This window comes from Engystomops pustulosus, chromosome 1, assembly GCF_040894005.1.
Source record: "Engystomops pustulosus chromosome 1, aEngPut4.maternal, whole genome shotgun sequence".
Taxonomy (NCBI): Eukaryota; Metazoa; Chordata; class Amphibia; order Anura; family Leptodactylidae; genus Engystomops; species Engystomops pustulosus.
This window is the reverse complement of record NC_092411.1, coordinates 190,597,183-190,609,963: the sequence shown is the minus strand read 5'-3', so window position 1 is coordinate 190,609,963 and position 12,781 is coordinate 190,597,183. Positions and strand designations below refer to the sequence as shown.

The 12,781-nt window shown below is 40.7% G+C and overlaps 1 protein-coding gene across 3 annotated transcripts in view; it reads right to left on the bottom strand.

Moving 5' to 3' along the window:
- ARHGAP24 (Rho GTPase activating protein 24) overlaps window positions 1-12,781 on the bottom strand; it is a 473,550-nt gene that overhangs the window by 261,579 nt on the left and 199,190 nt on the right. The window contains exon 1 of one of the 3 annotated variants that reach the window (XM_072116060.1): window positions 6,457-6,600. The exons of the other annotated variants lie outside the window; for them this stretch is intronic. Coding sequence (XP_071972161.1) covers window positions 6,457-6,559 — 103 coding nt within the window. The 5' untranslated portion in view covers window positions 6,560-6,600. Of the gene's footprint in view, window positions 1-6,456; window positions 6,601-12,781 lie in introns of those variants that run through there. 3 annotated transcript variants of the gene reach the window in all.

The following is a 12,781-nucleotide window of genomic DNA, read 5'->3' as shown; positions in this document are numbered from 1 at the left end:
AATGAAAATTCCATCTCCAGAGGGAAGCATGCCCTAAAATTTCTTAGGAAAAGGTGGCTGCTGATTTTGGTCTAAATAGAACACAGTGGACCTATACCAGCAGATGACTAAATGTGGAAAATTAACACTAGACCTCAAGCAGATTGGATTGTGCCTCTTCACTCTTATTTCAGACTCTGGGACCTAGATATCCAAAAGCAATGCTAAATTTTGTTTAATCTAAAAACAACACCTTTGACCACTGAGCAACAGTCCAGTTCTTTTTCTCCTTGGCCCAGGTAAGACGCTTCTGGCTTTGTCAATTGGTCAGAAATGGCTTGACACTTGTAGCCCATGTTCGGATATGTTTGTGTGTGATGGCTCTAGAAGTACTGACTCCAGCACTCCAACATTGTTGATTCACTGTGCTTGATTAGCCAGCGAACTCACATAACTTGGGTAAATCCTAGGACAATTACAGGGAGGGGGAGGCAGACCCACATGTAACATGAGTACTGTATATGCCAGCTATAAATAGTATGCCATATTAACCATCACCTTGCCCTCTGATGCACCACCAAGCAGTGAAAAATCACATGGATAATAAAAACAGCATTTTATGATATCCAAAGTCCGGAAATAACAGGTCAGGAGTCAGGCAAATTCTATACACTAGTAAGTCACAGTGGATGAATGGCAACTACCCCTGCAACCACTACACCTGACTCATCCCATTGGTGGTGAGAAAAGTCATATTTGCTATTTTATTTTAAAGGTGAAAAGGTAAGAGTTCACAAAAAGAGAGAATTCTAAAAAAGTTAATTTCATACCCTGAAAAATATTCTAGTAGTGTACTGGGGTAAAGGACAATCATAGGAACAATTTTAGTGATTCAAGTACACATGGTCCAGCTACTATGTAGATTTTGCAGACTAACGTACTATTGCTTGTGAATTAAAGACCGTTTAAAGAATCAGTAACATTAAAGCCAACAAAGAAATTAAATTCTGATTCATCCATTACATTACTGATTTTTATGTTGAGAAGATTAAAGCAATGGGGTTTGCACTATGAACAATTGACTGATAGACTTGATAGACACAATACTTATAATCTCAATCTTTATCTTCACAGGTGGCACTGACAAAAAAACAGGGAAGGGTAAAAAGTGTGTCTTGGTGATAGCTTATAGTACCAGTTAGACTCTTCATAAAAAAGCAACAGCTTCAAGGGGAGGTGGAGGGGCTCCACTGTTAGCTGCTCAGACTCACCTTATGCTCCTGTTCCTGCCACTCGCTCTCCTGCTGCCCCCTGGGCCGGAGACAGCAGATGCCATTATGGCGGATCCTGATTGTGAACCCACGCTGAGAGAGGTTTCCCTTCAGCTACTCACTGCTATATAGGAGTCCACCACCTCACTGACTACAAGAATTGAGGAGGTAAAAGTCTGGGGGCTATTGCGACACAACATGCAGAAGCTCAGGGCGCATGACAGCTCAACGGATACGAAGAGCAGATGATCTTGAGAACTCGCTACGCAGGAATAATCAGCAAATTGTCAGTGCTGGATCCTCCTGACCTTCGGTCTACAAGACACAGGCATTTTTTAGCAAGATTTTTTCTTGCTAAAAAGTGTGTCTTATAGTTCAAAAAATATGGTATATAGCCACAATGCACCTTTTTACCTGAGTCTAGAGAATACATTTATATTCTCCTGCGTTCAGTGTACTGCTTTTCTCAGCTCTTGCTCTACCATTTTCAGCACTCTTCAATACACATGTAATATTGAAAAATAAATTTCTGAAGGTCACTGTGTTAACCAAAAAGCCACAAACATCTGTAAATAAAGAATAATTCTTTCTGCATCCACACTGAGCAGTGATGAAATGGGGACACTGTAATCAGGGACAACAGTGAGCCCTAAGGACCTGTTGGTGGTTCAGTGTCCCAAATCACCCTGATAAAAGTAAATTACACCTCACAGGAGATGATTTAGTGAAATCCAACAAGCAACTCAACTGCTACCTTCATGTACGCATCTTCTTAAAAATCGCACTAATAGGTTGAGGAAACACTGGCAGTGTGAAATATGTTGTAGTGGCTGGCTGTGAATTGTACCACTCCTGTCTCTCTTCAGCCACACTCTGGTCCAACAAGGTTAACACCATGTTGGACACCACAAGCAACTCAACTGGTACCTTCGTGTACGCATCAGTGTGTGGAGTGCCCACGATTATCACCCCAGCGATTGATTCTTTATCCACTTGAAAAAGTGGACCACAGTTCCCCGAAACGCGTTGTGTATTCTCTGTGTACCTATGACGATTTAATAAAAAAGAAAACCTATTTGGAACCATCACCCAGTCTTGTCGTGCGCCCTCTGCTCTTGGCTCTTCTGAACCGACTATATATATATATATATATATATATATATATATATATATATATTGTGGTACCTATATACTCTGTCCTATATAGTTTTCCCTACTATCTTTGTACTACAAATGCCTTAGAACACACAAATACCTCTACGATATAGCGACATGACATTTGTCACACATGATTCATAGCCCTAATCTCCTAGTGTGGCTACTTAACTCTGACCCCCAATTATATATAGACAGTATCCATTTCGAGCCCTTGATCTAGTCATTGCATCGCATTACACCCACCGGCCACTTTATTAGGTACACCATGCTAGTAACGGGTTGGACCCCCTTTTGCCTTCAGAACTGCCTCAATTCTTCGTGGCATAGATTCAACAAGGTGCTGGAAGCATTCCTCAGAGATTTTGGTATGATGGCATCACAGAGTTGCCGCAGATTTGTCGGCTGCACACCCATGATGCGAATCTCCCGTTCCACCACATCCCAAAGTTGCTCTATTGGATTGAGATCTGGTGACTGTGGAGGCCATTTGAGTACAGTGAACTCATTGTCATGTTCAAGAAACCAGTCTGAGATGATTCCAGCTTTATGACATGGTGCATTATCCTGCTGAAAGTAGCCATCAGATGTTGGGTACATTGTGGTCATAACGGGATGGACATGGTCAGCAACAATACTCAGGTAGGCTGTGGTGTTGCAGCGATGCTCAATTGGTACCAAGGGGACCAAAGAGTGCCAAGAAAATATTCCCCACACCATGACACCACCACCACCAGCCTGAACCGTTGATACAAGGCAGGATGGATCTATGCTTTCATGTTGTTGACACCAAATTCTGACCCTACCATCCGAATGTCGCAGCAGAAATCGAGACTCATCAGACCAGGCAACGTTTTTCCAATCTTCTACTGTCCAATTTCGATGAGCTTGTGCAAATTATAGCCTCAGTTTCCTGTTCTTAGCTGAAAGGAGTGGCAACCGGTGTGGTCTTCTGCTGCTGTAGCCCATCTGCCTCAAAGTTCGATGTACTGTGCATTCAGAGATGCTCTTCTGCCTACCTTGGTTGTAACGGGTGGCGATTTGAGTCACTGTTGCCTTTCTATCAGCTCGAACCAGTCTGCCCATTCTCCTCTGACCTCTGGCATCAACAAGGCATTTCCGCCCACAGAACTGCTGCTCACTGGATGTTTTTTCTTTTTCTGACCATTCTCTGTAAACCCCAGAGATGGTTGTGCGTGAAAATCCCAGTAGATCAGCAGTTTCTGAAATACTCAGACCAGCCCTTCTGGCACCAACAACCATGCCACGTTCAAAGGCACTCAAATCAACTTTCTTCCCCATACTGATGCTCAGTTTGAACTGCAGGAGATTGTCTTGACCATGTCTACATGCCTAAATGCACTAAGTTGCCGCCATGTGATTGGCTGATTAGAAATTAAGTGTTAACGAGCAGTTGGACAGGTGTACCTAATAAAGTGGCCGGCGAATGTATATGTAGTGCAGCGGATACAACTGGAGACACATGTCGCACTGTGCTTTTAATACACTATCCCTTGAGCACCAATAAAAGTGATGTTTTATCATTTGTCCGGATATGGACGATCTATTCTGCCAATGGCAGATTTGTAATAATTTGCGAAAAATAGCCTGCCGCCACATAGGGTCTGCTTTCTTAAGAAAATTGAGTTCACAGACACTAACTGAGTCTCACTTCCTGACAGCACATCATGAGCAGAGACAAGCAGCAAACTACAAACTACAAGCAGATAAATGATCTGGGGGAAGGGGAAGGCAGGCACATATATGTGAGAACACAGATGTAGCAGTGCTACATGTATCTCATAATCTCTGATCTGTCTCATCTCTTTCTATGTGTCAGTGTATAAGTACAATGTCAGAAGCCAGATGAAGGTGTATATACACCTGTACCCTGATAATCTAACCACATTGTCACCCCCACAGAACTAGATGGATAATACAGTAAAGTGCTAAGTGAGACCCCGCCCACGCCCTGGGATTTTGCACTGAGCAGCCTAGAGAGTGATAGGAGCTAAGACAGCAATAACACTAAGTTACATTGTAAAGAAAGGGGTTAAAATGATCTTTATTTTGTGAACATCACTAGGGGATTGAGATGTGAGTATTTCATTTTGTGGAAAAAACCCTTTAATGAATAGGTACACAACTGAAAAGGAGCTGAACTGACTCCACATTTATGAAAGTGAAATGACATTTCATAGACCAGCTTTTAGCTCATATAGTTGTACACCAAAAAGTTCTCCAAAAGAAATTTTGTGTACCTAAAAGAACAAAAAATATCCACCTAAATTGAGCAACCAAAAATAGAAAAAGGTTTGAGTTTTGGAAAAGGAGTAATATTGTTGTGCCAACATTTCATAACTACGGTGCACAAGGCACAGCAAGGAATAAATAAAAAAACAACAAAAAACTGTCCGAAAGCCAATAATGAATGCCCCCAATGGGTTTTTCAAACAGATCTGAACAGAACCTAAAAGCAATGTCAAACATGTTTTAGGTGTCAACCTATAGTACACTAATATTTATTTCGATGTCACTTAAGTCTTTCATGTATAAACCATAGACTTTTTATATGTAGCCCAAGGCCACATATACAGACTGCACACTGTGAAAGGAGAAACTTTAGAGACATTAGTGTATATCAAGATTGACTCTGCATACACTAAAAACTGTAATATATCAGTATTCAGTCAGGACACCTGTACTGCTCAAATGCTGGTGTGAATGCGCCCTAAGACATTGAATATGCCTTTAGGCCACTTCATACCTGTCACCCATAGAAAAGGCACTAGCAGCTGTTTACTAAAGTAAGCAGCTCCTAGCGCTACCCCATTTTTAGTAGTCACTGTCGGCCTGTGGAGTGGCAGGGGTGGTCCGGGGGAGAAGCAGCTCCTTGGACCGCCCCCTCATGAATACGCTGGACTGCTTTGAGCATACGCCAGACTGCTTTAGTAAGCACCTCCTAGTGCCTTTTTTATGGGTGACAGGTCCTCTTTGTGTATTTTCAACTCAAGTATTTTCACAATTAACTAAAACCTTAGCGGCATTTCCTATTCCTATTATAGAAACCCAAGCCCTACATACATGTGTGTGGGGGGGAGGGGTGGATGTGGGGGGTAGACCCCTTCAATGTCTTCAAAGTTATTAACATTGGAGTTATATGTTCTAAACAAATAAACCTACACTAAAACTATGAAGCAAGGATTACCTTTTGACTCAAGTCATAAAACCTCCATAAAATCTACTTTGTTAAATTAGAAACTTGCAAATGAAATAGTTCAATTACAAATTCAGATCTGCTTAAACATGTCATCCAATATATTTAGGAATTACATGTGACGCAGAATGATAGGTTGCTGGTATGTCTTAACAGACAATAAGCTATGCTATGTAACTTAGTGCTGTGTGGTATTAGTAGAGGTCATGCATTTAACTTGCTGTGTAGTTTGCCTTTAAACAGAAAGATCAATACAGTAAAGCAGGACATTTAGTTTCTCAATATGATATTGGAATTTCACAGATAATAAATTCTGCTACCTTTCTAAAGCCCTAGGGCATCTTAAAGTAACTGTTAACAGATTCTATGTCATGCCAAAATGAGCCTATCAAGATGATAGATAACTACTCCATGTTATTATATCTGTCTCTTCACTTCACATAAATACACTACAACAACCCCACACATCCGCACCTACGAAAGAAGAACAATAATACCTGAATCAGTCCAATAAGCATCTGCAGCTTCTCAATTACAGCAAAGGCTCCCGAGCAGATGTGAGATCTACCACTTAAAGGCTTTCAGATCCATTAGGGATTCAGCATGGAAGCACAATTATTCTTCCACAAGACTAAATCTACTGCAACTAATAAGAAAGCAAAATCTCAATTTGTGCATTAAGGCCAGCTTATCAATGTTCACTGCTAGATCTGATACTACATTTCTAGAAATAAACTAAACTAAATATGTTTTACCAGCTTCTTTTACAATGCATCCATTTCAAATATATCCTCCTCTAACATGGGTTTTAGACATTAGACCAAGCTAACTTACGCTTTCCTCTTCTCTTCTCAGTCGATGATGGAGATATCAGAAGCAGGGCTCCAGAAGTCACACTGTCAAACAGCATGCAAATGTCTGAAGGGAACCTGTGCATTTAGAATTCTCCCTTCTCTATTTCGTCTTGCAGGCTCTCACAATACACCGCTCCGAATGCAGCACTTTGCTAACAGCGGCTGAGGTGCTGCGTGTCCTGTACAGATTGTCTCAGGCAGATAGAGTGGAAGCATGGAGCTTTAATCTCCTTTCATGATAAATTGTTTCAAGCACATGTACCACGTAACATGCTCTCCTAGCCATTCCTGGTGTCAGATGAGTCACAGAAAGCCACAATGGAGAGTGTTCATACTGTATATAAAGCATTTCATGTCCATGAGGAGCACAACGTTTAGATAAATGCTACCCAGCAGGATGCAATACAGTGGACTGAACTATAAAGATTCCTCTCTAAAGATTGCCGATTGGCAAAACACAATGGGGCACATATACTTATAAATTCAGACTGTTCACTAAAAATGCATTGTCTGTCTTTAATCCTGCTTGCGGCAGTTCACTAAGATTGTGGGCCAGAAATGATTAATCTGACGCTTCCCAGCAATGGTCCAACAGAGTTTACAATCATTTTTGTGGTGCACCTTTAACATATGGCATGTGACACAATTTGAAAGTTAAATACAGGAATCGGTCCGAATCAGTCTGACGGCTTGCCCACTAATTTGTGTCGCATGGAATCTAGCACTGCTGCGCCACAAAAGGGTCGCGTGCGCCAAAGTCGCCGCGCAGACACTTCTTAAATACCTGTGCAAGCCATTTTAGCCATGAAGAATGTGCACAGTCTGACAAAAGTGCACCACGAGACCCTCAGTAAATGTGGCCCAATTTGTATCAAAGGACTATACAGGCAGTCCCCAGGTTATGTACAAGATAGGTTCTGTAGGTGTGTTCTTAAGTTGAATTTGTATGTAAGTCGGAACTGTATATTTTATAACTGTAACCCCAGCCAATTTTTGGGGGGTCTTTGTGACAATTGGATTTTAAAAATGTAAGAACCAGGATTAACAATAAAGCTTAATTGTAGACACTTTTGCTATCTGTCACAGCAGTTTATTGTAGCCTAAGGTTAAAATACAGTAAATTACCAATATGCAAGTGGGCTGTTCTTAAGTAGGGGATCGCCTGTATTAGGCTACATTCACAAATCATTTTTTATATGCTCGACTTATATGGCAGAAAACCAGAAGGTATCCTTTTTGCTTCTGTCTGCACAGTATACTGTACATAACACGTTGTGCTTCTTTGCGTCCTGCTTGAACCTGCTTAGCGAGGATACCATCCATAATAGTCTATTAGGGACAAATACAAAGCAGTACATCCATCCCCAGCCTCTGCTGAGAGTCCAGCTCTGGGAGTCCAGCAGCAATTTAACTGTCCATATAAAGACAGTAGTAACATCACTGGAGGAACACCCTGAATATTGGCAGCAGTCCATCACTAACTACTGACAATGTTCACTCCTTAGGGAGGAGAGATGGAACAGGAGGATTTATCCTACTATATGAACTAGGAGTCCGCTTGACGTTTCCTTGCTAAAGAGGGATAAAAATGTGATTATATGTCAATATAAGCTGTGTTGCAGTAAGATGTACAATCCCTATAGCTCAATAAAAAGCAAGGCTGGTTAATTAGGCTTCTCATTTACAAAAATATTTTACATAAGTTTTGTTTTCACCAAAATAATAGATAAAAAAGAATTTGAGAATCTTTTTCAGCAGGTCTTGGATATTTCTCATACTGAACTGAATATTTTACTGCTGAAGGTAAACACATGTATTTCTCATGAGACAATTTACAGTCAGCTTATAAAAGCTCTTGTGAAAAGTTTCCCTTTGTTGTTACTCATTAGGGAGATCTATTGTCTTTTCTGTGTCAGAGAATATCCATATTTAGAAAGAAGAGAAAACAGGTGTTACTGTTAACAAGCACATGTATATTGGATCACATTGGAAGACAATGCTTCAGAACGTTCCTGATGGGCTACCGTTATCAGGAGTAAGGCCTCATTCACACACAGCGTTGAATCAAAAAGATAGCGGCGCATGGGCGCCGCCATCTTACCTGGGATCGCCGCTCCCCGTGACGTCATCGGGGAGCAGTGATCCGTCTCCATGGTAGCCTCGGGTCTTCCGAAGACCCAAGGCTATTTCGTTTTAACCCCTTTATTACAATGTGCTGATAGCACATTGTAATGAATAAGGAGGAAAATCCCCTTATACTGTAGTATGGCAGTATATGATAGGATTGATCGGACAACCTAGGGTTAGAGTACCCTAGGGAGTCTGAAAAATAGTAAAAATAAAAAAAAGTTAAAAAAAAAATTATAATAAAAAAACTTAAAATTTCAAATCACCCCCCTTTCCCTAGAACTGACATAAATATAAATAAACAGTAAAAATCATAAACACATTAGATATCGACGCATCCGAAAATGCCCGTTCTATCAAAATATGATAACGGTTTTTCAATGCGTTTAACCCCGTAACGGAAAATAGCGCCCAAAGTAAAAAATGGCACTTTTCTGCCATTTTGAAAAATATACAAAAATCTATAAAAAGTGATCGAAAAGTCGTACAGTCCTATAAATGATATCATTGAAAATATTATCAAATTTCGCAAAAAATGACACCACCCACAGCTTTGTACACCAAAGTATAAAAAAGTTATTAGCGCCAGAAGTAAAAAAAAAAAATTTGTACAGGAGGTTTTAATTTTTGTAAATGTATGAAAACATTATAAAACCTATACAAGTTTGGTATCCCCTTAATCGTACTGACCCAAAGAATAAAGTAGACATGTCATTTGGGGCGCTCAGCGAAAGACGTAATATCCAAGCCCACAAGAAAATGTCGCAAATGCGTTTTTTCACCATTTTCACTGCATTTGCAAGTTTTTTCCCGCTTCCGAGTACATGGCATGGAATATTTAATACCATCACTATGAAGTGCAATTTGTTACGCAGAAAACAAGCCATCACACAGCTCTTTACATGTAAAAATAAAAAAGTTATAGATTTTTGAAGGTGGGGAGTGAAAAATGGACATGAAAAAACAGGAAAGGGCCCGGTCCTTAACCGGTTAAATTGCAACAACCACATGTTTTACATATTAACAATGAAAAAATGCAGGTCTGGAAATTTTGAGAGTTGTTTGCCTTTAAGAAGGTTTTTTTTTCTTAGGCAGTATCTTAAGAAAAATCTTTTACCAGATAGCTATAGCAGCAGTCTTTACCTACTTCTGTTCCTTGCATTGGGGTGGCTACTTAAGGTGCTCAATAAAAAGCATGAATCTCACCACTCACCACTTTATGTTATCAGTTTACTAAAATTTTGCTTGGCCATAATTTGGACTTGGTTAACATTAGATCACGGATGATGAGAGATCATTACAGAAATCCAGGATATCCCAAAGAATTAATTTACTTTTCATAGCAACTGTATCACTCGTTTCACAGCCAGTAGAACCCCTATTGAGAGAGACTGACCACTTCTACTCTTTAAGTTATAGGTAGTGATGAGCGGACCTGATAAAATATGGGTTCAGACGAGTTCGACTAAAGATACTGCTCAGGTCCTGCTTTGGATAACATTGGGTTCGGATATCACAGTTTACATAGCTGGTGTTAACTATTTAAATGACGATGAGAAAGTCAGCAGCGGCCAAAAAATGAGACAATCCTCACCCAAAATGATGGTGCCCAGTGCCGCCAACAGGTTAGTGTTGACGTGCAGCCACAGCTACTTAAATGCTGCTGGTTAACTTTGGAGGGGTTGTTCAGGTTCTAATTAAGTTCGGAATCGGGTCCAAGGGACCCGAACCTGCAGAATTTCGGTAGAAAACCAAACTTCGAGGTTCCAGTCTGCCTAAAACTAGGTAATGTATAATGGTCCTTAGTCAGAAATTTTCAGGATCGCTACAATAGTGCAACAACGGATGAGTTTAATCTGATATATTTATGATGTCTAGGTAAAGTTATATGTTGAAGATCTGTCAGAAAGCAGTGAAGCAAATCTTTTATCCCCTTCCGTGCTATACTGTGTATTGTTCAGTCAGTGAACTGAAGTGAAAGGCGCACAGTGTGTAACTAACATAGAGTCATGGACTCAACAATCAATATATAGCGCAGCTTCTCTCAGACAAGATATAGGGCACTTCATGTCTGATGCCCAGAAACTCAAGCCGATGACTTCTATGCTCTAGGGTTCAATGTGTCCATCAAAGAATACTTCTTTTTTACTTACAAGAGCTGCTCTTGAAGAAGAGTCTATCTGCTGATGTGATCATTTTGCCAAGTTCTACCTTACTTCTTATATTATTATGGTTTGACAACTATTAAAGTCAAATTGAATATGACTAGAGCACTTGTTCTTATTTCAGTCTCTCAAAGGCACTGCATCTCACAAAGACAAATAATGACCTTTTAGTTTTGTTTTGAAATTAGTTTTTATTGGAGTACATTGTATTGGAGGCACTTACATAGCATATAATTATCATTCCAATATACATATGTTTATATAGAGAACACAGTTTAAAAACCTAGATGAAAACATGCATTAAGATATACAAACAATTAGCATCCGCACAGTTTGTATGTTGTAGATGAAATGGCAAGAGCATTGTAACATTCCCAGTGAGGATTTGTAATGATCTACTAATAATCAAACTGCTATTAAGACAGCTAGGGACTAGAAAGGTTGCAAAAGGGGGCATAAGGGGAGAGGCCAAGGGATGTACAGTTGGGACTTATGCCCCTTCCACACTAGCGAGTGTGATGCGATGAACTCGCATCACACTCGCAACGCAAGCTGCCGGGAACGCACGGCCCGAACGCTGCACCGCGGGAGTGAACTGACATGCTGAGTTCACTCCCGCGGTGCAGCGTTCGGGCCGTGCGTTCCCGGCAGCTTGCGTTGCGAGTGTGATGCGAGTTCATCGCATCACACTCGCTAGTGTGGAAGGGGCCTTAGGGTATTACGGAGGACGTGGCGAGAGTTAGAGCAGGAGTTGGGATTATTTTGGGATTGGCCCCTCTGTGCTACGATTATTTTGCAGCTGATAGTAGATCACTTTTGCTACACAGACTGTTTGCATCTTTTTGTAAGATGTTATTGACCATGTGCACCTATTTTTTATACCCAATTTCAATAAAAGAAAAATGTAGTAGAAAAGTGACCTAATTGGATTTGAAATAAATGGTATTTTCCAACCACATCACAACTTATTACATATTCACAGGTAGTTGGCGATTTCTGATCACCAGGTGTCCTACTGGCGGGTTCCCAAATGATGATGAGGGGGTCACATTTACCCGGTTAAACAGTTGTGCATGTGCACTGTTGATTCCTTTTAAGTCTATAGGAATAACTGAGATAACCAAATACAGTAATCACATATCCATGTCTCCATGGGTTTTCCAAACCAGATACAACTGAGTAACTCAAAAAGAATAATGTATTAAACTCTTCTAGTTTTTTTTAAATATAATATACTGTAATTAACTTGATCATTATTGATCTAGGTCATCAATAGAATTCGTTAAATTCAAAGCCATACATGTTTTATCTTCCTCTACTTTAAGTTCATGTTTTCTATATGCTTTTTTTATACTGTATTTTACAAGGTTTAGGCTTAATATGTAACCAGCATCGGACTGGCCCACCAGATTCTTGGAGAAACCTCCTGTGGGCCCCGAGCCCGAGCATAGGCCTTTGGCCGCCGCCTATGTCTGATTTCACAATGATCGGGCACTGATTGATGCTGTTTCCGCCAGCGCCCGTTCTCGGTCGGGACAGTTAATAGCAGGGCCGCTGGGAGGGAGACTGCTGTAATGGAAGCTGTGGGGGGGCCCTGTAATGGCAGCTCTGGGGGGGGGGGGCTGTAATGACTACTATGGGGGGGCCTTGTAGTGGCCACTCTGAAAGGAGAGGGAGCAACCTGTAATGGCAGCTGTGGGAGGAAGGGAGCCCTGTGACTTTAACCCCTTAACGACTTGGCCCTTTTTTGTTTTTTTCCATTTCCATTTTTCACTTCCCACCATCAAAAATCTATAACTTTTTTATTTTTCATATACAGAGCTGTTTGAGGGCTTGTTTTCTGTGCAACAAATTGCACTTCATAGTGATTGTATTTAATAGTCCATGTTGTGTTCTGGGAAGCAGGGAAAAATTCCAAATGCAGTGAAATTGGTGAAAAAACACATTTGCGCCATTTTCTTGTGGGCTTGGATTTTACGGATTTCACTGTGTACCCCAAATAACATGTCTACT